Below are 25,749 nucleotides of genomic sequence, written 5' to 3'. Positions count from 1 at the left end.
CTCTTCTCCAGGCTGAACAGCCCCAACTTTCTCAGCCTGTCTTCATATGGGAGGTGCTCCAGTCCCCTGATCATCCTCGTGGCCCTCCTCTGGACTTGTTCTAACAGTTCCATGTCCTTCTTATGTTGAGGACACAAGAACTGCACATAATACTCCAAGTGAGGTCTCACGAGAGCAGAGTAGAGGGGCAGGATCACCTACTCTGACCTCCTGATCATGATTCTTTTCATGCAACTCAGAATACAGTTGGCTTTCTGGGCTGTAAGCGCACACTGCTGGCTCATGTTCATTTTCTCATTGACTAACGCCCCCAAGTCCTTCTCCACAGGACTACCATGAATTTCCTTTTTGCAAAAACTGTAGCTGTGCCTGGGATTGCTCTGACCCAGGTGTAGGACCTTGCACTTGGCATGGTTAAACTTCATGAGGTTGGCATCAGCCCACCTCACAAGCATGTCAAGGTCCCTCTGAATGGCATTCCTTCCCTCTAGCGTATCAACAGAACCACACAGCTTGGTGTCATCTGCAGACTTGCTGAGGGCACACTCAATCCCATTGTCCATGTCAGCTACAAAGATATTATAGAATCATAGAATCATAGAATAGTTAGGGCTGGAAAGGTCCTCAAGATCATCTAGTTCCAACCCCCCTGCCATGGGCAGGGACACCTCACACTAAACCATATCACCCAAGGCTTCATCCAACCTGGTCTTGAACACTGCCAGGGATGGAGCATTCACAACCTCCCTGGGCAACCCATTCCAGTACCTCACCACCCTCACAGTAAAGAATTTCTTCCTTATATACAGTTTAAACCTCTGCTGTTTAAGTTTCAACCCGTTACCCCTTGTCCTATCACTACAGTCCCTAATGAATAGTCCCTCACCAGCATCCCTGTAGGCCCCCTTTAGATACTGGAAGGCTGCTATGAGGTATCCACGCAGCCTTCTCTTCTCCAGGCTGAACAGCCCCAACATTCTCAGCCTGTCTTCAAATGAAAGGTGCTCCAGTCCCCTGATCATCCTGCCTGACCAATTTGGTGGCCTTCTATGATGGGGCTACAAAAGTGATGGACAGGGGTGGAGCAGTTGATGTCATCTACCTGGACTTGTGCAAAGCATTTGACACTGTCCCACATGACATCCTTGTCTCTAAGTTGGAGAGACATCAATTTGATAGGTGGACCACTCGGTGGATAAAGAAGTGTCTGGATGGCCGCACGCAAAGAGTTGTGGTCAACGGTTCAATGTCCGGCTGGAGACCAGTAACGAGTGGTGTCCCTCAGGGATCAGTGTTGGGACCGGTCTTGTTTAATATCTTTGTAGCTGACATGGACAGTGGGATTGAGTGTGCCCTCAGCAAGTTTGCCGATGACACCAAGATGTGTGGTTCCGTTGATACGCTGGAGGGAAGGAATGCCATCCAGAGGGACCTTGACACACTTGTGGGATGGGCTGATGCCAACCTCATGGAGTTTAACCATGACAAGTGCAAGGTCCTACACCTGGGTCGGAGCAATTCCAGGGACAGCTACAAGTTGGGCAAAAAGGAAATTCATGGTAGTCCTGCAGAGAAGGACTTGGGGGTGTTAGTCAATGAGAAAATGAACATGAGCCAACAGTGTGCACTCACAGCCCAGAAAGCCAACCGTATCCTGGGCTGCATCAAGAGGAGTGTGAACAGCAGGTCAAAGGAGGTGATCCTGCCCCTCTACTCTGCTCTCGTGAGACCTCACTTGGAGTATTGTGTTCAGTTCTGGTGTCCTCAACATAAAAAGGACATGGTACTGTTAGAACAAGTCCAGAGGAGGGCCACGAGGATGATCAGGGGATTGGAGCACCTCCCATATGAAGACAGGCTGAGAAAGTTGGGGCTGTTCAGCCTGGAGAAGAGAAGGCTGTGTGGAGACCTCATAGCAGCCTTCCAGTATCTGAAGGGCGCCTACAGGGATGCTGGTGAGGGACTATTCATTAGGGACTGTAGTGATAGGACAAGGGGTAACGGGTTGAAACTTAAACAGCAGAGGTTTAGACTGTATATAAGGAAGAAATTCTTTACTGTTAGGGTGGTGAGGCACTGGAATGGGTTGCTCAGGGAGGTAGTGAATGCTCCATCCCTGGCAGTGTTCAAGGCCAGGTTGGATGAAGCCTTGGGTGATATGGTTTAATGTGAAGTGTCCCTGTCCACAGCAGAGGGGTTCGAATTAGATGATCTTAAGGTCCTTTCCAACACTAACTATTCTATGATTCTATGAGCACTCATTTTCTCCATATATTCACAGTGTCTTCTAACAAAACTTGATTTAATTACCAAATAAGTAATATCTAAAAAAATTAATCCTTTTAGCAATTACAACAAGAATATTTACACACAAACAAAACAAAATCACTCTCCCACACACATTCCCTCCAGGCATCTTTTGGGGGAGGGGGGTGATGTAATAAAAGTGCTTGAACTTGTGCTCTCTGCTGGTTAAAGACCCAAATTGTATGTAAATTCAGTTTCCTCTGCACAAATATGTCCAACATCCACTATTTTCAGCTATGAACTTCCAAATATGTGCTGTTTTTCACTCTGCAAGGTTTTTCTTGGAGAATGATCTAATAAATTAGCATTATACTATTTTTTTTCTCTTAAGTTAAACACTGTGCAGATTAAGCTTTTGAAAAATACTTATGTTAACCTATCACTATCTACTTTATAAACCATATCTCATCTTCAAAATTTACATGTGGGTTTTGCATCCACTTTCAGTATTTCTGAAGAAAAAAGAATGACTAGAAAAAAAAGTAGGATAAGAAGAAAAAGAGAAAGAAATTCAAAGAAGATAAATTCAATAAAAATCAGTTCAGACAACCAGTTCAGCTACTGAAGTGAAGAGCAAATACTTTAGAGGTTCATTAGGTTCTGTTCTAGCCCATATGGGTATATGTTAGTTCTCTAAAGCCTGTTATGCCTACATAATAATGAATATCCAGTTGAACAAACATTGAAGACAATATAGGAGTATATATTACGTAATCATTATAGTGCCTTTAAAAGAACAGATGTGATTTGAGTCTAACAGCTCCTTCATATTAGATTCAAATTGGGTTATGAATAGAAATGGTATAAAAGTGTTTTCCTGTATTTTCTTAAATTATGCAGCATAGTTAATTAATAATTCAACTACCAAAACATATTACAAATTTTTACTTATGGCACTGCTAGGATTTTAGAAACTATAATATCAATTGTACTTCATTCAGTCTCATGGTTCAACAAAAAGTAGCTTAAAAAGAATTTTGAAGCAGAACTTTACTTTCCAGCCATTAAGATCCCAAGTAAAGAATACCAGATATTAAAAAAAAAAAAAAAGAAAAGAAAAATACATGCAAGAGAGATTACAGTTCACTGTTGGAGCAGAATGGAGATGAATGGCACAGAACCACCTACACTGAGTGAACAAAATTGAACTATGTGACAATGACAGGAAGGTTTTTTATATATATGGGGATTATATGCATATATATATATATATAATATATATAGTGTATACACACACACAATCCTTTTACCTTTATCTTGTACTTCTTTTGAAAATCGCTCCCTTTCAATAGCTGATTCACGTTCTATTCGCTCAATTTCAGCCAATGCATCCAACTCTACTTCATCATATGATGTTACAGTTCCTTGTTGTGAAACATGTTGCTGTGTCTGTACCACAGGAGTTTGAGGTTGTTTTGCAGCAACTGAAGCGTTCTGTTGTAAAACAGGCACTTGTTGCACCTGAAGAAATGCTGTCTGTTCATGCTGTGGCAAACACTGAGCATCATTTAGTGGACGGTTAATATCCTGTGGAGTAACGGGTGTTTTAGAAGTCTGTCCTGGGTACTGCACATTAAAAGGAATATCACCCTCTGACACACAGCTGTTTTCCAAACCAGAAAGCATATCATCCTGTTGGTCCATATCCGAAGATCTTACACGAGAGAGTCTTAATGTAAGTTTAGTGGAGTCCTTGGAAGGAGAACTAATAATATCATACATTGCAGCTTTTTCAGTCTGGTCTTTTTCATCCTTGCCTAACTTCATTTTCTTTTGTTTCTTTTGCTTTCTTTCTGTAGAATCTAACAATATGTCTGGGGGAACATCTCTAGGTGATGAATAAGGTTGAGGCTGAGATTGTTGGATTAAATGTTGTCTTGATCCTAGAATAATAATTCAGAAAAACTGAACAGTTATGTTGTTTCATGTTTATATATAAACACACTAAATATAACCTACATAATTTTAATATGTATATGTACATATATATGTGTTCACAAAAGGTCTAAGTGAGATTGGTAGGAAGCACATCATTCCTAGATCAAGATGTAATCCAGATAGTTACAGTGTATTTCCTAGGAATTCTAGCCATTCACTGAAAGTAGAGAAGGGATCATTTCAAAGAAAATGAAACAAAAACCCCACCACCAAAAAAGAATAAATAAAAAAGTACCTGCAGGTTCAGAGTATCAACTATAAGAAAACAGTCAATGAAAGCAAGTTTATTACAGAAAAAGGAAATCCCAAAAAGATTATGAATAAAGATTCAATGATAAAGACTTCTACAGTAATCCATTTCAGGCTTTGTATAAATCTAGAGAATTTATTAAAACATTCTCCAATTATTCACATGGAAATTTTTTGTTCCTCAAATTACACCAGCTCCCCATAACTGTTAGCCCAGAAAAAGCTTCTAAAAAAAGAAAAGCTTTTCAATCTGTCCCAATTATAATTTTAAGCTATAACTTCTCGCTTAAAAAGAAAAATTGTGGTGAGAAACAAACAAAAAAAAAGCCTATTGGCTGGACCAATAAGGCCAGCCTCTTCTTGTTAAACAAAGCAAACATTTATCTAATCCCATTCATCCACTGGGAAATACTGATCTTCAGAAAGCAGTGACTGAGATTATTATTAGTCATTCTGGTTTAGGTCATCATAGGTCAATACTTCTAACAACACTCAAAAACTAATTGGAATATAAGTCCCCATGTGCTTCATTCAAGATACACCACTAAACAAGAAAGCAGCTTCACTCTGAAGCTTAATTTTCTATCATATTTTAAGAAAGATCAAGAATCATTAAGCAATGTACTAACCTGTAGATGAGAATAAGAATGGATACCTCTAACAAAACATTAATTCACATGAAAGGTGTGCCTTTACTGATGACTTCTCTGCAGACTGCTATACTTATTTTCTCTCCTTGGTATATTCTGTAAGAAGTCCTATAAACTCTGTATGTAGAGCAACATATAAAATGGGCATATCTTGCCATATTTTGACCATCAACAACAACTCCATATTATGCCAATAAAATCCACAATGTTGGGAAGCCCTGTTTTGACTCATCCTCATTCTCAAGACCTTTTCACTACTCCATTTCCTCCCTCAAATTACACATCACAGTCAATCATTAGTACTGAAGACCTGGCTACACCCTAGAAAGATCTCTCACTTGCCTTCCACCAGACATGCCTATTCTTGTGATGCCCTCTCCACACACACTTCTAGTTACCGTCTCTTTTGAAAATAATTTATGAGACTATCGCAGTGTAATGTATAGCAGAAACTGATAGTTACTAATTTAAAGGCAATGACTACTACTCACTGAAAATACAAGCTGCATTTTTATTTCTACAAATATTAGAGATAGTTCAAAATTTTCAGAGATCTTACTGACATCTTACTCTTGAATCCTCTCTTAAATGAATATTTCTGAAGTTGCGACAATGGAACATTTAAAATTTTTCACAGTTACACTTCAAATAGGACACAGATTTGATACTCTCTTGTCCTAAACTTTTAAGTAAATTTTACAAGACTGTTGCATTCATTCACACTGGGAAAAAAAAAATCCCACTGCACCAACAGATAAGGTGGTTTTTTTTATCTTTGGGTAGACTTGTGGAAGTCAGAAGGATTGCAGTGCATTCCACCAAACATACTTGGAATCCAGTAAATGAAAAAACAATAGTTTTTCCTCTTCTAGGCAGGTATTTGAAAGTAACTTCCTCCTGAAGGAAATTCCTAAAAGGTGTTGATAGTAAGGCCTATAAGCTGCATTTTAAGAGTAAATATTCTGGCAATAACTTCATGTATTTCCAAGATGTCTAATGATGGCTAAGCCTCTGGCAACAAAAGGGCTTACAAACTAAAATACCTATATATAGAATCATAGAATAGTTAGGATTGGAAAGGACCTCAAGATCATCTAGTTCCAACCCCCCTGCCATAGGCAGGGACACCTCACACTAAACCATATCACCCAAGGCTTCATCCAACCTGGTCTTGAACACTGCCAGGGATGGAGCATTCACAACCTCCCTGGGCAACCCATTCCAGTGCCTCACCACCCTCACAGTAAAGAATTTCTTCCTTATATACAGTCTAAACCTCTGCTGTTTAAGTTTTAACCCGTTACCCCTTGTCCTATCACTACAGTCCCTAATGAAGAGTCCCTCCCCAGCATTCCTGTAGGCCCCCTTCAGATACTGGAAGGCTGCTATGAGGTCTCCACACAGCCTTCTCTTCTCCAGGCTGAACAGCCCCAACTTTCTCAGCCTGTCTTCATATGGGAGGTGCTCCAGTCCCCTGATCATCCTCGTGGCCCTCCTCTGGACTTGTTCTAACAGTTCTGTGTCCTTTTCATGTTGAGGACACCAGAACTGAACACAATACTCCAAGTGAGGTCTCACAAGAGCAGAGTAGAGGGGCAAGATCACCTCCTTTGACCTGCTGTTCACGCTCCTCTTGATGCAGCCCAGGATACGGTTGGCTTTCTGGGCTGTGAGTGCACACTGTTGGCTCATGTTCATTTTCTCATTGACTAACACCCCCAAGTCCTTCTCCGCAGGACTACCATGAATTTCCTTTTTGCCCAACCTGTAGCTGTGCCTGGGATTGCTCTGACCCATGTGTAGGACCTTGCACTTAGCATGGTTAAACTTCATGAGGATGGCATCAGCCCACCTCACAAGTGTGTCAAGGTCCCTCTGGATGGCATTCCTTCCCTCTAGCGTATCAACGGAACCACACAGCTTGGTGTCATCGGCAAACTTTGAGGTGAAAAGAAATTGAAAATGACGAAGCATTCTCCAACAGTTTCATTCTACCAAAAACACTAACAGATTTGAACAAGTACACATTGAACATGTACCATATTCTGTTGGATAATTAGACTTCAGACAAAACATCACCCATTACAGTGTTGTGCCTATTACTGTTGAAGTCAGTCTGAAATATTTCCTATGGGAGAAAGCTCGAGCCATCATATGTCTGATAACAAAGCTCTTACAAGACTTGCTGATAAAAGAATAAATGTTTTTATGGATCATGCATTTGTATATGGATCCATTTGTATGGATCATATATTGATCTTCAGATATTACCTTGGGGAATTAACCAAATTTCAGGATGTTCTTTTAGAACAGAGATATATGTAGGCAAATACTGAGTCTAAATCTATGGCCATATAGTAATTGAGGAAAAAGTAACTGACTTTCTGTAGTTGATCTTCCATATATCCAAGGTATTTATAAGGGGGACTCAGTACAAGTAAAAGTAGTTCCTGCTGAATCTTCCCTTGGACTGATGTATAGTGCAGTTAAGAAGATTTATTACAATGAACAATATGAAGATTTGCTTAATACTGCAGTGCAAAGAGTGATCTTATTGTGCCAAATGTGCATTGCAGACTAAGTAAAAATAAAAATAAGTATTTGATGGAAGTACTCTTGAAAGATTCTGATATACACAGTTACAGTGGTAAAGATGTCTCTACTTAATAAGGTTTCTTACTTCTGTGAACACTTGAAAGTTCATCTTTTTATTTACTAAAGTATAAGCTATATAGTAAAGGTAATACAAGGATTACTTCAAACATAAACCAGTGTAAATTGGGTTACAGTTTAGCTGTGTGATATTAAAGTAGATGCTGTATTATGTATTATTATGTATAGCATATAAAATAATGGAGAAGAGAAAGAAGCACAGATGCTAATGGAAACAGATCAAGGAAATGTCTATGGAAGTGAAATATGTATGAGGTGTGTACTCGGCACCATAATTATCAAACACATATAGTGAACCAGAATCAGCTCTTCCATCACGACACATCAGAGCTGTAGGCCAGTTTGGGTTTGTATTATCCTAAACCAGGTGAGACTGATTTGATACAGAGTTTTGGAATCAATGTTTTGCACAGTTCGTTTTCTGGTTGACTGTTCTCTGGAGGGCATACGGAATATATTTATTTTAAGCAAAAGCACATTAATAAACTGCAGTTATGCCAGGAGGACTGTTTTAATTGTCCTCTTAAGTATCAGAGCACTGTGCTGCACTACTTCTGTAGTTTGGAGTATGCCAAAGCTGTGAACTGCAAAAATACAAAGCAAAACAAGATCTGATGCATCAGTTCTTGGTGGACAGCATCCCACCAGCTTCAGATCCTCACCTGGGGCTGTTTTTTTTCCAGGAATTACTTGGTGGAAAACAGCTGCTGAGCCCCTCTCTGTGGGGAAGGGGTAGGCTTTGCCTTCCTTAGGGCCTAGATAGTGGAAAGCTCACATGGAATTGGGAAAGTGTCCCTGCCCATGGCAGGGGGGTTGGAATTAGATGATCTTAAGGTCCTTTCCAACCCTAACTATTCTATGATTCTATGATTATCTGTAAAAGAACTTTGTCCAAACTCCTTCTGTATGGCAGGAATAAGTAAAACTTGTGAGATAAAACCAGATTCTCCACTGATTCAGGAAGGTCACTGTATCATTACTAAACAGGAAATACTGATGGGTATCCAGATAGAACAGAATCATAGAACAGTTAGGGTTGGAAAGGACCTTAAGATCATCTAATTCCAACCCCCCTGCCAAGGGCAGGGACACCTCACACTAAACCATATCACCCAAGGCTTCATCCAACCTGGCCTTGAACACTGCCAGGGATGGAGCATTCACATCCTCCCTGGGCAACCCATTCCAGTGCCTCACCACCCTCACAGTAAAGAATTTCTTCCTTATATACAGTCTAAACCTCTGCTGTTTAAGTTTTAACCCGTTACCCCTTGTCCTATCACTACAGTCCCTAATGAAGAGTCCCTCCCCAGCATTCCTGTAGGGCCCCTTCAGATACTGGAAGGCTGCTATGAGGTCTCCACACAGCCTTCTCTTCTCCAGGCTGAACAGCCCCCACTTTCTCAGCCTGTCTTCATATGGGAGGTGCTCCAGTCCCCTGATCATCCTCGTGGCCCTCCTCTGGACTTGTTCTAACAGTTCTGTGTCCTTTTTATGTTGAGGACACCAGGACTGCACACAATACTCCAGGTGAGGTCTGACGAGAGCAGAGTAGAGGGGCAGGATCACCTCCTTTGACCTGCTGTTCACGCTCCTCTTGATGCAGCCCAGGATACGGTTGGCTTTCTGGGCTGTAAGCGCACACTGCTGGCTCATGTTCATTTTCTCATTGACTAACACCCCCAAGTCCTTCTCCACAGGGCTGCCCTGAATTTCCTTTTTGCCCAACCTGTAGCTGCGCCTGGGATTGCTCCGACCCAGGTGTAGGACCTTGCACTTGGCATGGTTAAACTTCATGAGGATGGCATCAGCCCACCTCACAAGTGTGTCAAGGTCCCTCTGAATGGCATTCCTTCCCTCCAGCTTATCAACGGAACCACACAGCTTGGTGTCATCGGCAAACTTGCTGAGGGCGCACTCAATCCCACTGTCCATGTCACCGACAAAGATGTTAAACAAGACCGGTCCCAACACCTATCCCTGAGGGACACCACTTGTTACTGGTCTCCAGCCGGACATTGAGCCATTGACCACAACTCTTTGTGTGCGGCCATCTAGCCGCACAATGCCAAACATAGCTGAAAAGCAGGTAACATCATAGAAAAGGTCTCTACAGAGAACACCATGAATGCTACCTTCATCATCTTTCAGTAATAGTCATTTTAACCAGCCATGAAAATCCTGGGACCATTTCTCTGTACTAATTGGTTTATCCTACTGATTCCTAGTGGTAGATGGCACTAAGTATGGAAGAAGTTTTATCTACTACAAATCTTGCAAACACTTTTCTTTCCTGTGACTCTTAACTGATTTATCTTTTATAATGTGAGCAACTATAACATACATTACATTGACAGTAACTTAGCCTTCTTAAAAATGTAGTTTCAAAAACACTTCTTGCTTTTTTACCATGGAATAGCATCACTTGCTCAGTGACTTGGGTAGTAAACAAATAAACTTCTGTCCAGGAGATTGCACACATCACTGACATCTAAATCTTACAGTTTCTGTTTCCACACTTTCTAGTTATGCTACAATACTCTGCACAAAGCTTACTGTAACCCTTAAGAGGGTTACAAGGGTAACCCTTCCTTACCCTCTCAGGTATGTTTACAGAATAGGTATGAGGTTGTGGGTATGTTAGACAAAGTATACAATAAAAAAGAATTGGAAGAACCTATGCAAGTAGTCTCGCCAAAGTTAGGTCAACCAACCTCTTGCAAAAATAACTGCCTTAAGACTAGTGTTGAGAAGAAACAATGGCAAGTTATGGTCATTGGTGATTCCCTCCTGAGGGAACAGAAGCACCCATTTGCAGACCACATTGTCTTTTTTCAGAGAAGTTTCCTGCCTCCCTAGGGTCCGAATCAGGGATGACTGACAAACTTACTACAGCCTTTAGACTATTACCTACTCCTGCTCTTTCTTGTGGGTACTAATGATACTGCAACAAGAAGTCTAAGATAAATCAAAATATTGAAGGGCCCTGGAAAGAATGCTAAAAAGTTCAGGAGCACAGGTAGTGTTTTGCTCAATCCTCCCATTAATGGGGAGAAACTTCAGAAGAAACTGATGAGCTGAAGACATCAATACCTGTCTCTAGGACTAGTGCCTCTGCCAGAACTTTGGGGTTTATGACCATGAGTCTTTTAAACACAAGGCATGCTGGGTCCTGATAGGATCCACCTGTCCCAATGGGGTAAACACCACTTTGCTTATAAGCTGGCAAGACTGACTGAGAGGGCTTTAAATTAGAAACAATGGGGGAAGGGATAACATCAGGAGAGCTGAAGGTAAACCAAAGGTTGGCATGGCATCCCCTGAGAATGGCAATGTTAGTGTGAACATTTATGCTGCTCCTAAGAGCACAGAAGGTTTCACAAGCACATCTGAAATGCTTGTACGCCAACACAAGCAGTATGAGAAACAAACAGGATGAATGGGAAGCCTTAATCTGTTCCTAGTTATGATGCCATTGGTATTAGGAGATGTGGTGAAATGAGTCTGACAACTGGAGTGCTGGGACAGAGGGCCAAAAGGCTGTTCAGGAGGGACTGGCAGGGCAGGAGAGGTGGAGGTTGTTGCACTGTATATAAGAGGTTTGACTGCACAGCCCTTACAGTTAGGGATGATGTGGTTGAGAGCCTCTGGGTGAGGATTGGAGGGATGGAAAAAAAAAAGGAGACATCACAGTGGGTGTCTACTATCGATCTCCCAGCCAGGATGGTAGCACTAATGAGTTGCACAACAGGCAATTTAGGAAAAAAACCTAGATCAGTAGCCTTTGTCCCTATAGAAGTTTTCAAATTCCCAGACATCAGCTGGGAATACCATACTGCTCTGATGGGCAAGTTTGGGGAATCACAAGTTTGTAGAAAACAACTTTTTGTCACAAGTACTCAGGGAGTGAACTAGGAAAGATGCTCTCCTAGACTTGTTCTTTGTGAATAGAGGAGGACTCATGGGAGATGTGATGGCAGGTGGGTGTCTTGGCCACAGTGAACACAAAATGGTCAAGTTTACAATTTTCAGTGTAATGAGAAAAAAGGACAGCAGAGTTGCTACTCTGGATTTTAAGAGAGCAAACTTGAAGCTCTTCAGGGAACTACTTAGCAGTGTCCCCTGGGAATCTGCTTTTGAAGGTTTAGGGATCCATGAGTGCTGATCAGTTTTTAAGAACCCCCTTTTAAAAGCACAGGAGCAGGCAACCCCATTGCGTCAAAAGTCAAGCAAGCTGAGCAGACCAGGGTAGCTGAACAGGGAACTCCTCATGGAACTTAGGAGAAAAAATAAATGGTATGACCTCTGGAAGTGAGGTCAGTCTTCGCAGGAAGATTACAGAGCTTACAGTTCACATATGCAGGGAGAAGAAATCAAAGGCCAAACTGAACTAGAGTTGAAACCAGACAGTTGTGTCAAAGAAGAAGAAAGGCGCTTTTTAAGTATGCTACTCATAGAATGCTTAGGGTTGGAAAGGACCTTAAGATCATCTAGTTCCACACCCCCACCCCCACCTCCCCCCATGGGCAGGGATGTCTCACACTAGACCATGTTGCCCAAGGCTCTGTCCAGAACACAGTGAACCAATACTTGTTGAAGATAGCCACCTGACAAATAGGAATGACGAAAAACTAGAGGCATTCAATGCCTTTTTTTGCATCAGGCTTTTATAATACTGATAGACCTTGGGCTGCCTGGTTCTTCTGAGTCAGAGGACCACAACTGCAGGAGCAGTGACTTTCCATTTGTGGACACTGAAATTGTAAGGGACCATTTGTATCAGCTGAATGTTCACAAGTCCATGACGCCTGATGGAATTCATCCCAGAGCACTGAAGGAGGTAGTGGATGTTACAGCAGAACCCCTCTCAATCATCTACCAAAGCACTTGGGAGTCTGGGAAGGTCCCCCAACTGGAAACTAGCCAAGGTTATTCCAATTTACAAGGCAGCTATATCTGGCTGGCGACTAGTCACCAGCAGTATTCCTCAGGTCTCAATCCTAGGGCTGGTTCTGGTCATATTTATCAGTGATCTGGAGGCAGGAGTTGAATGCACCATTAGCAAGTTTGCTGATGATACCAAATTGAGAGGTGCTGTTAACAAGAGGCCTTGCAGAGAGATCTAGATATACTGGAGCATTAGGCAATCATTAATGGCATGAAATTTAACAAATCCAAATACCCATTTCTGCAGCTGGGACAGAGTAACACCAGACACAAGTATAAATTGGGAGAGGACTGGCTGGAGAGCAGCCCTGAAGAGAGGGATCTGGGTTTGCTGGTTGACAGCAGGCTCAATATGAGAAAGCAGTGTGCCCTGGCAGCCAAGAGGGAAAACTGCATCCTGGGGTGCATCAAACATAGTATAACCAACTGGTGAAAAGAGGTGACTAGCTCACTCTAGCAGTGGTGCAGCCTCACCTCGAGTGCAGTTCTGGGCCCCACAATTTAAGGATGTTAAGGTCCTTGAATACATCCAGGGCAACAAAGGTGGTAAAAGGGCTGGAAGGCGTGTCCTATGAGGAGTGGCTAAGGACTCTGGGATTGTCTAGTTTGGAGAGAAGGAGGCTGAGGGGCAACCTCATTGCTAGCTTCCTAAGGACAGGAAGTAGAGAGGGAGGTGCTGAGTTCTTCTCCCTGGTATCCAGTGACAGGATGTGTGGGAATGTTTCAAAAGTGCATCAGGGGAGATTGAGACTGGACATAAGGAAGCATTTCTTTCTTGAGGGGTTGGTCAAACACTGGAACAGGCTTAGAATCATAGAACAGTTAGGGTTGGAAAGAACCTTAAGATCATCTAGTTCCAAGCCCCCTGCCATGGGCAGGGACACCTCCCACTAAACCATGTCACCCAAGGCTTTGTCCAACCTGTCCTTGAACACTACCAGGGATGGAGCATTCACAACTTCCTAGCTTCCTAGAGAAGTGTTCAATACCCCAAGCCTGTTGGTGTTGAAGAGGCATTTGGACAAAGCCCTTAATAACATGCTTTAACTTCTGGTCAGCCTTGAAGTGGTCAGGCAGTTGGAATAGATGACCATTGTAGGGGACACTTCCAACAGAAATATTCTATTCTATTCACATCTCATTTAAACATTCACAATTCTTTCTCTGATCCTCTTTAGAGACCACTCACCTTTTAAAGCTGATTCACCGAATTCCCACCACTGATCACAGTCTTTGTTATGATCCACACAGTTAAAATCCAACTATTAAGGTTATCAGAAACTTAGGATTCACATATTGTACAGAATTTTAAAGAAGTATTAGCTTTCCACTTGCACAACAACTTCAAAAGGGTCACTCAAAACAGTATCTCCACATTCCTTTAAATCCCTTGCAGGTAAAGGTTCCCAGATGCTAAAAGAAAGTCTTTTACCCATCCTACAGGCTCTTTTGCCGGAAGTATTGTTCCCTATACTTGAAAGCTGGAAAAAACCCTATGAGTGAACAAATGAAGACTGCTGGCTAATACTTGGTTCATAACACACTGGAGAGAAACATCAGGAACATTCAATTGCTATGCCTTTTTAAATCCATAGCAAAATGACCCTTGTGACTCGAGGAACATTATTCAAGCGGATACCAAACTGTTGTTCAGCAAACCTAGATACAGCATTCCAGTGTTTTCATGAAAATGGAATCAGATAAATTTACCCTGGAATGCTGGTTAAACCTATCTCAGAATTTATAATAATTATCTTGAGAATTTGTGTCTACAGCATATTCAAAAAGGGAAACCAAATAGTCCATTCAAAAGGTTGGTAAAAGACTGCACAGAGTACTATGTATAGTCTGTGTGATTTAAATACATACAAGAAAAACAATTTCTCTATAAGGACTGAAATAATAGCAAAGAGATTGTAGTCCAAAGTGATTTTTTAATGAATAACTATCATCAAATCAAAATAATTTTATTCTGTAAATCTGTCTTGTGGATTAAGGAGAACTGAGTGCCATGCCTGGATTTAGCATGGCTTTCTATATAGCTCCCTCATAACAATTTCACTAACAAACTCAGGAAGTATGATCTAGACAAAAATACTGCAAAGACTGCAGTACACCCTACTGCAAAGCTGTTGAGAGTATCAGTTGTTCTTGGTAAAAACTGATGAACAGAATATAGGTGAACAAGTGCAGCTTTCCAGAGCACTCAAGAATATTAGTGCAAAATATTTGTCATTAATAACTTTTCATGTAACAGAATTAGTATTTTATTAGTCTAAAGATGACTTTAGTCATTAGTCTAAAAATGAGATTTTGGTGTCAAGTGAGAGGCCCAGAACTGCCTTTAAAAACAGAATCAAAATTGAGTGTTCTTGACTAATTGGAATAACCTTTTGAAACAACAGAAATTCAATAAGAAGCAGCACAAACTTTTTATTCATCTGAGAAAAAGCAATTATAACATGAGATGAAGACAGATAAGCTCTACAGAAAGACAGCAATATGCTTATAACAGCTTGCAACACTAAATTATCACCAAAGAGTAGCTATATGACAAGGTCATCTACAGTACTTTTCTGACTACTCATCATTCTAAGTCTTCAAATAGAGTTGCAACTATGACTTAAGGCAGTACAGCATCAAGACAAATGAAGACCATTTAGAATTCAGATAAAACAAAAGACAATTAAAAGCTCAGAAATAATTATTATATAAAGTTGATAGAAAGAACCCGTGCTGTTCAGTCTGTAGAAGATTAGATCAGTACAAGACACAATAAAATTTTTGGTATGTAAATGATTGCTAGAAATAAAATAATAAGCAATAAGAACAAATTGGTTTTCCTTGCCCACTGGAAAGAAGTGCAACAAAAATGATTAGGGCTAGGCATTAGGAGAAAAGCTTTCTACCAGTAAGAATTTGAACAGGTTGCATGGCAAGAGTAAAGAAACTCCATTACTGACATTTTAACAAACAAAATAAAACAAAGATGAAAGTTATTGGGAGTGATACTGATACAGCACATCCAACATAAGGGTAAGAAGATTGGAAGCCCCTAAGCCCTTTCCTGCTGTGTTTACTAAAATCACAGTACCTTCCCTCTGGAAATCTTCCCACGTTTTGTACTAGATATAACAAAATTATTACTTGTTTTGATTAACAGACTATATTGACATTCATTTTCAAAGAGCATAACTTAATATTCAAACTTAAAGGGATAGCATATGAGACAAAGAACAACATACATTTAGGAGGTTTTTTTAAACAGATTGTATTCACTTTCCATATATTCTTTCAGCAATTTTCAGAGAAAAGTCACACCACTTTCTCCAGAGCTTCAAATGCCTCATGAAAAGCCTCAGATTTGGCTGTTCTAGCTTAGAACTGCTAAATTCAGAAGAATCCTTGCATGGAAAAAAATAAGACTTGAAGAAAGAAACAAGAATGAATATATGTTTTGGCCCTGTCAGAAAATATCTTTGAATAAATTTCTTCCACATTTGTTTTGAAGGAGAGAAGGTGAGATGATATTTCTTTTTTAACAAGTACCTTTGAGAGCACTGAAGTTTGTAATACAGATTTGAGAAAATTCCTAACTCTTGCCACCCACTATACATTCAAAGACCAAGTGTAGAGGAATCTCTCTGGAGAAGTCCTATAAAACCCTAAGAAAATAAAAGCAATCTTTCCAAATGATTCAGAAAATAATCAAGTACCCATTAAGAATTTCTGGAGGGAATACAACTTATTTCTGGGAAAGAGTGCAAAATTATAGTTTCATAAGGGTTGTTGATATACCTTACAGTTGTTTTCCCAAGAGTTTATGAAACTGTATGGAAACAGGACTGTAAATACATTAACTCCTCTTTGGAAAGGAATGGACTAAAAACATTGTGGAAGGCTTTCCTTTAATACAAATCTTTAGAAGTCGACTTAAAAAACCAACCAACCAAAAAACCTAAACAATAAAGCAAGCAAACAAACCAACCAACCAACCAAAAAAAAAGATTCCAGAGTAGTAGGAAAGTAGAACAAATAGATAAAGGATTCTGATGAGTAACCGATCTTGGGTAATGGATACATGAGATATTTTGCAAGCTCAACAGAAGTAAAATACTTCATGTTAATTCTTTGTAGATGAATTCATAGAAATGAATTTTCTATTAAAACAGATGTGGTAACAGCTGATAGCATGAAAACAGAGCCACTATTCTGTTTACATAGCTAAAAATATAAAATTTACATTAAAAAGAAAGTATAAAGATCAGCCTAGAACTTGTTGATAAAACTTCAGCTGCAATGATACCTTTACTGGAGCAGAAGTGAGGCAAAAATTTCTGTAACAAAGAAATTTTACACCATCGAATAAGTAAATAACCACCCAAAAGAACAAATGCAACTTCTACCATCTCTCAAATATTTGCCCGAGTTGCAAACAACAATTCTTCATTTAGACTCTGTCACAATCAGACAGTCTTAAAGTAATTCAAGGCTGGACTATCACATTCTCCAAGTCTCCCGAAGTCCTTGCTACTTCCATGTCAGAAGTAGAGAAATGCGGTCTGTACCCATACTTTGATAACTGCCCTGCATTTATATATTATATAAGAAAACTTATATATAACATCCTTCCTGTGATCTTTCTCTGGACTGATGATGTCTAGTGCCATTTTTTTTGTCCTCCCAAACAAATATTTTGCTTATTTTCTTTATCAAAATTTGCAATTTGTCAACCAAGCCTTCAAGGACTAATGAGAGTAGCAACAAAAAAGCTCAGCATAGATATTTGCAGTTTGTTCATCACTGGAAAATTTATCAGCATAACCAATCGCTTTCACTCCAAATCATAGGCCAAAAACTCAAGGATCATGTATTATAAGTAACACTGTAATTATCCACACCTCTTCAATACATTTCTAAAATGCAAGATTTGAGGAAGTAAATGGCAAGATTCTTGAAGCATCAAGAACAGGTTCTCTCAGTGGGGGTTCATTAATTTCTTTAAGAAGGCAAAATGGTAGCACCATTAGTAACAGTATTTCATTTGAGTGCTTTATCAATGAAAAAAAGTAAAATTAACAGAGGTAAATAAATCAAAAAGCTTCTCTTGCACTTTTTCAGCCCCTCTAATGCTGAAACTTTACAATCTGAATTGTACAATCAGATTTTTTCTCAGAAAAATATGAAAAGGTATACCTTCAAAACAAGTTCCAAAACAAGCAATTGAAACAGCAGCAACTTTGACAAAAAAAAAATTCATGTATTCTTCTGTCTGAATGGCAATCACATATTTGAGCAGAAGCAACTTAGCTGTTAAACTGATAAGCTCAACAAACACGTATTTTGTGTACTCAGTTAAAAGAAAAACACAATCTTTGCCATTTAGAGAAGTCTTACAAGTCCTTTAGCACAAGACCTCCTAAAATATTTATGCTGTTGGCATACTATACAAGTACTTCTCACTTCCATTTGAGCCACATTTCTTCTATCACTAACACAGTATATGCCTACAGAAGATAAACCACAGATATCATTTAGCAGTCGCAGGATCATAGGATAATTCAGTCAAGAAGGGTCCTCAGGAGTCAATCCTCATGCTCAAAGCACGGTGAGCAAAGCCATATTATGCAGGGCTTTACCCAGCCTGGTCTTGAAAACCTCCAAGGATAGAAAATGCACAGATTCTCTGGGCTTTTCCAATGCTCAACTGTCCTGATAATGAAACAGTTATTCCTTATACCTAGTCAGAACCTCTCATTTCAAATTAAGTCCACTGTCTCTCATCCTTCCTCCACAACACTATGAAAAGCCTGACTCAAGATTTCCTGATAATCTCCTCATACATATGAGGAGACTGTTCTAAGGTCCTGTCCTGCCCCACTTCCAAGACTTCTTTTATCCAGGCTGCACAAGCCCAATACCCTCACTTTCTCTAGTCTTACCCATCTCCTGATCTCCCTCCTCACCTAACCTAACCATCCAAAAAGACTTAATTTTGTTTCAGGGCTAAAGAGAAGAAAGTACTGTTTCATCTTTTTACTACTGCCATGTAAATACATAAGTACTGAAAACCTAGATTAGCAGGAATATGGCCAAATCAGTACCTTGCTAAATCTCGTATATCTCAGTTGTTACTTCTTTGGGATAATATTAAAAACATCAGTATTCATTCCAGATTTTAGCTTAAAGAATTATTTTCTCAGTTGACTGACAGTTCACCCTATTCCTTCTCCACAGCTAATGCTTTCAGGGTTCATTTATGCTAGATATATTGGGTTCATTGAAGTACTTTCCATGTTCTTAAAATCTGATGATTGTAATCAAGACAATAACATACTTGTAATGCTGCCTTTAAACCATTTTTACATAGAGGAACTGAAACTGCTGTTATAAAGAATTTAATCATCATATTGGAAAATATTTAAAATTCTTCTGTCCTCTATGAATTTGAGCTTTGCTTTGAAGTATGATTAGTCAATTTTTAGACCTTCAGAAATTTCTTCTGGCTCAGGGCTCAAAACAATTTCATATCCAAAACTTAATGACATACTCTTTAGTACTACTGGAATACAGAAGTCAGGAGAACTAACTAAAAACCTCTTTAAACACTATTCTTGAAAACTGGGGAAGAAAAAAAAATACATTGAGATATATGACCACTAGACTACCTTTAAGGGCTCCATCACTTCCAGCTGGAGAGCAGACTGACTGTGGTGACCTCAAGGAAAAGGATGCAGCATTCCTTATTGAAGGATCGCCATCCTAAAGTGACAATGATAAAAAAATTAACATTATGAACATGAACACTTGATAAAGACAGAAATTAGTACATATACCGATAAAATGGATTGGATGAAAAAGCATACAAATATTAAAAATACTGATTCATACAAAAATCTTTGTAATTCAGACTGCTATTAGACTACTATATAGGCAACATTACAGAGCACAATCAGCCTTAAGAAGAACCTAGGCCCAGAACACGTACACAAAAATTAATCTATGTATATGTCTTCCAGCTAAATAAGTGCTTTCGGTTGACATTAAGATTCCATTTAGAAGGATTTTGGTACATGCACTCATAGTAAAGAGCTGAAAAGTAGAAAGTGATAGGAGCCTTCCAATATCTGAAGGGAGCCTACAAGGATGCCAGAGAGGGACTCTTCATCAGGGACTGTAGCAATAGGACAAGGGATAATGGGTTTAAACTTAAACAAGGAAGGTTTAGGTTAGATATAAGGAAGAAGTTTGTTATTGTGAGGGTGGTGAGGCACTGGAAGAAGTTGCCCAGAGAAGCTGTGGCTGCCCCATCCCTGGCAGCATTCAAGGCCAGGTTGGACAGGGCCTTGAGCAACCTGGTCTAGTGGAAGATGTCCCTGCCCATGGCAGGGGGGTTGGAACTAGATGATCTTAAGGTCTTTTCCAACCCTAACCATTCTATGATTCTATACAATACCAACTGAAAGGAGTAGAAAAAAAATTTTTTGTTGTTTTTTAAATGAACTCACCATTTTTTCATTTAATTTACCCTTAAAAGTTTATTAGAAAGCCATCTTACTTTTACAGTTAAGAAAAACTAACACTTTGTATTTATACCCTCCAGCATACACACATCAGGACCAAACAAAATCTGTAGCACTCCCACTTCAGCAGCTGACATAAATGGATGGCAACTATGCACTCCCTCTAACAATCAGCCAATTACTACATGCATAGCAGTATACTAGGCAACGTGCATGTTATGCCTTGCGAAGGCATAGTTCACACAGATTAGGGAAAAGGAAAAGAGACTGATATTTATGGACTAAAGGTGCTTACAATGCAGAGTATAAATTTGTAAGAAACCAAATTTCATCAGTTTTACCATCTATGAGCACTTATGTCCTGGGTTCATGCTTAAACCATGACAACTTACAAAACAAGTCTATTCATTTTTTTTCCCCTCCCACAGCAACATGAATCCAAAACTCATGCTGTGCTATTAATTACACTTATTTTTGCAACAGTGCTTGCAAAAAGACTTGTTGCCTCACATGAGGAAAGCCTCATGTGTAAAGAAATCTAATATTCAGATTCAATGAAATAAAAAGAACTATACATTAAACTTACATATGCTTTATTGCAAGTCAAAATGAATGTACAAGTTACTTATTTATTTAATACACTGAAATCATGGAGCTGATATTTTTCAAACCTGACTTACCTTTGAATTGAAATAAATCTCAAAAAAAGCTGAAAAAAATCCCAAACAAAACCCAAAAATATTCGGTGGTGGTGGATCTTAGTAACTTTTTAACATATATGCTTTATTAGGACAGAAGAGGTTTTCTGCCTATAACTGTCAAGGCAAAAGTACCTTTTCTTAACTAAACAGACTAGGTAGATGACCTTTCAGGTACACATGCCATTCCTACCGTAGCTGACATTTTCAGAAGTGCTCATTTACTGTTTCCTAGTTCAGAACTTCATTAAATGGTGAAATTAAAGCATGAATTTTTGTTCTATGAATGTTCTCAAGTTTATAAAAAAATTGTGCTTTATTGAGTATATGTGCAGCGAGCATTCAAGGATATACTTCCTGATTCTGTAAAATAATATAATGCAAATATACAATATCCTGTAGCTATTCATAATTTTTAAAGCAACTAAATCCTAAAACTAAGAAAAAGACGAAACAATAGTTAAAGCTTTTAAGATTTACAATTTAATAATCCTCATTCATAACTATCTGTGCCAAACATCACGCTGCTTCTGAAGAGGCTGTGAGATTACGATTAAGCTTATTGTACATACACAGATGCAAAACTTTAATTAATCCAAATTCTTCAAACTCTTTTCTGCATAACTACTAAAATCAGCTTTTAAAGCTATAATTACATTTTACCTTCACTTCTAAATTCTCACAAACTAGAATGTGGTTGCATTGCTTGGATCACAAAATTAGGGTTGAATATATTTAATTACTTCCTCTTTGAACATTGTGAAATAAATTATCCTAATATTAAAGTTTTCTAAATATCTTATCTTAACAAAATGAAGACTCTCTTGAAAATGTACCTTTAACATAGTTGGGGGTTTATACATACACTTAATGCTAAGAACAGCTTATTTTGAAGAATCTGCATTGCTGAAGCAGAGACTAAGAAAAACATCTGATGATTGTGTTTTATGATAAATATCTTCATTACAAAGCTCTCTTCTTAGTTAATATTTTAATCAGCATAATTCTTGCATTAAAAAAAATACTAAAAAAAAATTCTCTTAGAGTTCTAGTGTATTAATCCTGGTAAGGTATTTAGGGAGCCTGGTGTTAATAGTACACTTGTTGAATACAACACATTTTTGTTTCCACAAGTTAAGTGGAAAACAAGAGTTGCCGAGTTTTTGTAAACTAAATAAAATGCACACACCTAAAGACACCAAAGGTGGCTTCTGCTTGCCACCAGGTTTTGATGAAGTTTTGTAACTACTGTTATGCTTACTGCTGTAGGCATCACTATGACCATACTGTTCAAAGAGTTAAAGTCAAAAAATGAAAATGAAACTTAATCCCAATATGCTTCATCCACAGGATGAGATGCTCATTAAGAAGAAAATTAAGATCTTCAAAACACTGTGGGAGAAAGTTGTTTTTTGGATTTTTTTCCTTTATATTTAAGATTTCAACAAGAATTTCTCCCACATGAACTAAAATCAATGGGGGAAAATGTCTTATAAAGAATATAGGCCATAAAAGCACATAATACACCAGTAAGGAAAAGCATCAAAAGGAATTTTTGCCTTTGACAACACTACTATATTACCCAATAGGTTATTCCAATATGTCAAGTCTAATTGACAGTTGTGGGAATCTTCAGAAAAACAAGTTAACTATACACCTATATAAAATCTAGTATTGTTTGCATCAAGATATTGCTACAGTAATTGCAAAGACACTCTACCATTTCTTTAAAATAAACTCACATACGAGTACAAATTTTTACTTTTCATAATTTCACCAGAATCAATGCTACAATCAGTTCCAAGGAAAGAGCAATGTAGAAAAAACACACATTAAAGTTGCACAGTTGAGTGAACACATTTGAAACATTTTCAGTGGTTTTATTCATTAACAACACAGTAAAATATCTGACTTCTAAGGCAGCTAAACACATACTTGCTTTATCATCATAAACTGATCAAGGTAACATACGTCACTACTTAGCCTGTGCACCATCTGTAGGTAGTCTTCATTTGAGCCATGCCTAGAATTATCAGCATGATGATTAGCTGAATTTCCAGACAACTGACTTGAAACGTTATTTTCATGAAGATTTCTCATCCCAGCTGTGACAATAGGACCTGATACTGAAGCTGAAATACAAAAAAAAAGTGAAAAAGTATACTGATATATTCACAGTCATTAACTCTAAAATATTTCACAGAAAACACAATAATAGTGAATATTAATAAGCTGGATGCAAGAAATTTGGAATCTGACTAAAGATACAACTTTCTTGATTGAATACTTTTGCCACAAATACTTTGAATAAAATTAGATACTTAAAAATTGAATTTTCAAGAGGATTTAAAACCTAAATTGCATGTACAATTAGCCAAGCTTCTCTCCACATCTACACTAATCATATCCTTATAGGTTATAGAAAACTTTATTTTCCTCTATATAAATTGTATTGACTAGTTTAGTACTTTAATAACTTCCAAGGTATTCCTGAGACACATACTGAACAGCTATATAAATTCTAAGCACATTACTAAACTTCAAGAACAGATAATTTGAAAGAATCCAATGAGGATTCTATTTAAAAAAAAAGACTGCTTTTAGAAAAGGGAAGAACAAAGAAATCCATTATTTCTGAAGGTCATCTATGTCAGTTAGTACATACCTTGAGCATAATTCTAGCCAACTTAGTCTAGTCTATACTACAAAGGTTTGGCAAGCCTAAAAAGCTCACAGCAAAACTTACGTTGCACTGGCAAAAATTAGGTTTTTACTAGTACAGATAAATAATTGCCATAACAAATAAAAGGGGTTTTGTTCTGATTTTTCTGGTCTCATTTATACATGACAACTACAGAAAAATCAGTGTACGTAGGGGAAAAGGGGAGGAGCAGTTTAACATGAACATGTGTTTTACTATTTCTTCTTCTCCTCCCCCTCCTTCCTTTTTTTTTTTTTCTTAATAAAGTATATACTAGCACTCTGTACAGTCAGGAAAGCAAAACTTAAACATAACAAAAGAAGTCCCTACCAACTCAAATATTTACATAAAGCACATAACTCCTTCAAAGAAATTAGAAAGTTATAAAACATGCACATGAAAGTCAAGCTAACATGAGATAGAAAAATAAAACAAAGATCACAGGCTTACTTTGCTGCATCTGAGGATGTGGTGTATAACTTGGAGGATGTGAATATGGCATATATCCTGCAGGACTTTGAGGAGCATAGGGACTAGGCACTGGACTGTTCTGTGGTGCCAAAAATCTATTACCAGAGCTTGTCTGTGGTGACACAAACCGGCTAAAAATAAAGTTTTAAAAAATTGGAAAAGAAAATTGAGATAAATTTATATTTCTTTTGGAAAATTATACATTTGGAACATTATAACTTTTGTAAGAGACAAAATTCCAATGCAGTCAAGAAACCCCTTCAAAAGTAGTATTTTAAACTAACAATACCTCCCCAACTTCAATTATTACTTAAGAGCCACAGCTTGGGTACTCCATTAGTAAAAGTGAAGAACAGAATAAAAAGCATTCATAAAACCTCTACCAGGGAAAGGAAACAGTCACAGAAACATTTATTAAAATAAGATAATAAGATCTGCAGATTTACTAAAACAAGATATGTTTCCAAAAATTAGTCCTAGAAGTTTGAATGAAAGTGACAGCTAAGGTTTAATTATCACATAACTAGCTGACTAGGATTAACAAGGAGCCGTCTACTCTAAATATGATTTTTCCAGTAAGATTTTGAAGAACTGCATCTGAGAGAACTATGCTGGTAAGATGTTTGAATGTGATAGGCAGTTAGGCAGGACCTGACCCAAAGTCCAGTGAATACAACTTATTCTATTAACCTGTATTCTTATATGAGCTTTCAAAATAAAAATAAACCAAAGAAATAGTTCAGAAAATACAACACATGCTTTCACAACCCTCAGTTCTAGATAGCAAATCTATGAAGGTAAGCTTCCATAGAAAGAAATAGCAAAGTATACAACATAAAGATTTTGCAAGGATTTTGAGAAGACTTAGCACATTGTAATATTCACAATTAAAAAAAAAAAAACCTTCTTCAGTATCACTTTTATATCTAAAAGTAATGTACTGGTTTCTTTGTGCAGATACAGAGCATTTAATTTCCAAAACTATTTTGATATCAAATAACTGGAGATTAAATCTGTTAAAGCCCGGTAACTGGTCTGAAACTACATGCGGAACTCTTTCTTCTGTTCTGGAGTGTTTTATTATATTAACAAAGTCCTGGATTATAGGCACATGATACTTGCTGACAAAGTTTGAAAAAAAAAAAAAAAACAACCAACAAACCCGAACCCAAAAAAAAACCCCAAAAACTAACTGGGCCTAACCTCCTCTGAGAAGCCTTTCATATAACTCTTACAGCAGTACTCCATGTTTTTAAAAGTTTTCTTTCTTTCCCTCCTGTCACATTAGTACTGTTACACATGCCAGAACACACAGCCTCTTCTATCCTCCTGCTACCAGTTTCAGTCTCTGGCCCAAGTACAGAACAGCTGGAAGGGTGGCAGGAGGCAGGGAAATCCCTTAAGCAGGAAAGAAAGTTAAGAAACTTTGCCAAAATGATTGGAAGGAGAGAGAATGGGGAATCATGACTAGTCAGAATATTAAGATTAACTCGCTAACAAAAGGACGTTTCTTTGCTAGCTGAAGAAACTCACCCTGCTGTCAGATAAATGTAAAATCTGTCTTGAAAATTAATATTTTCCATTCACATACT

At 38.4% G+C, this 25,749-nt stretch overlaps 1 protein-coding gene across 1 annotated transcript in view; it reads right to left on the bottom strand.

Moving 5' to 3' along the window:
- Window positions 1-25,749, bottom strand: part of LOC117438311 (nipped-B-like protein) — a 191,220-nt gene that overhangs the window by 91,504 nt on the left and 73,967 nt on the right. The window contains exons 6-9 of the mRNA XM_034073860.1: window positions 24,137-24,288; window positions 22,957-23,117; window positions 19,433-19,526; window positions 3,558-4,190 (exon numbers count right to left, since the gene is read on the bottom strand). Of these exons, the coding sequence (XP_033929751.1) occupies window positions 3,558-4,190; window positions 19,433-19,526; window positions 22,957-23,117; window positions 24,137-24,288 (1,040 nt within the window). The remainder of the gene's footprint in view (window positions 1-3,557; window positions 4,191-19,432; window positions 19,527-22,956; window positions 23,118-24,136; window positions 24,289-25,749) is intronic.

Source organism: Melopsittacus undulatus, assembly GCF_012275295.1.
Source record: "Melopsittacus undulatus isolate bMelUnd1 chromosome W unlocalized genomic scaffold, bMelUnd1.mat.Z SUPER_W_unloc_8, whole genome shotgun sequence".
NCBI lineage: Eukaryota > Metazoa > Chordata > Aves > Psittaciformes > Psittaculidae > Melopsittacus > Melopsittacus undulatus.
The sequence above is the reverse complement of the archived record's forward strand: the minus strand, read 5'-3'. Positions and strand labels throughout refer to the sequence as shown.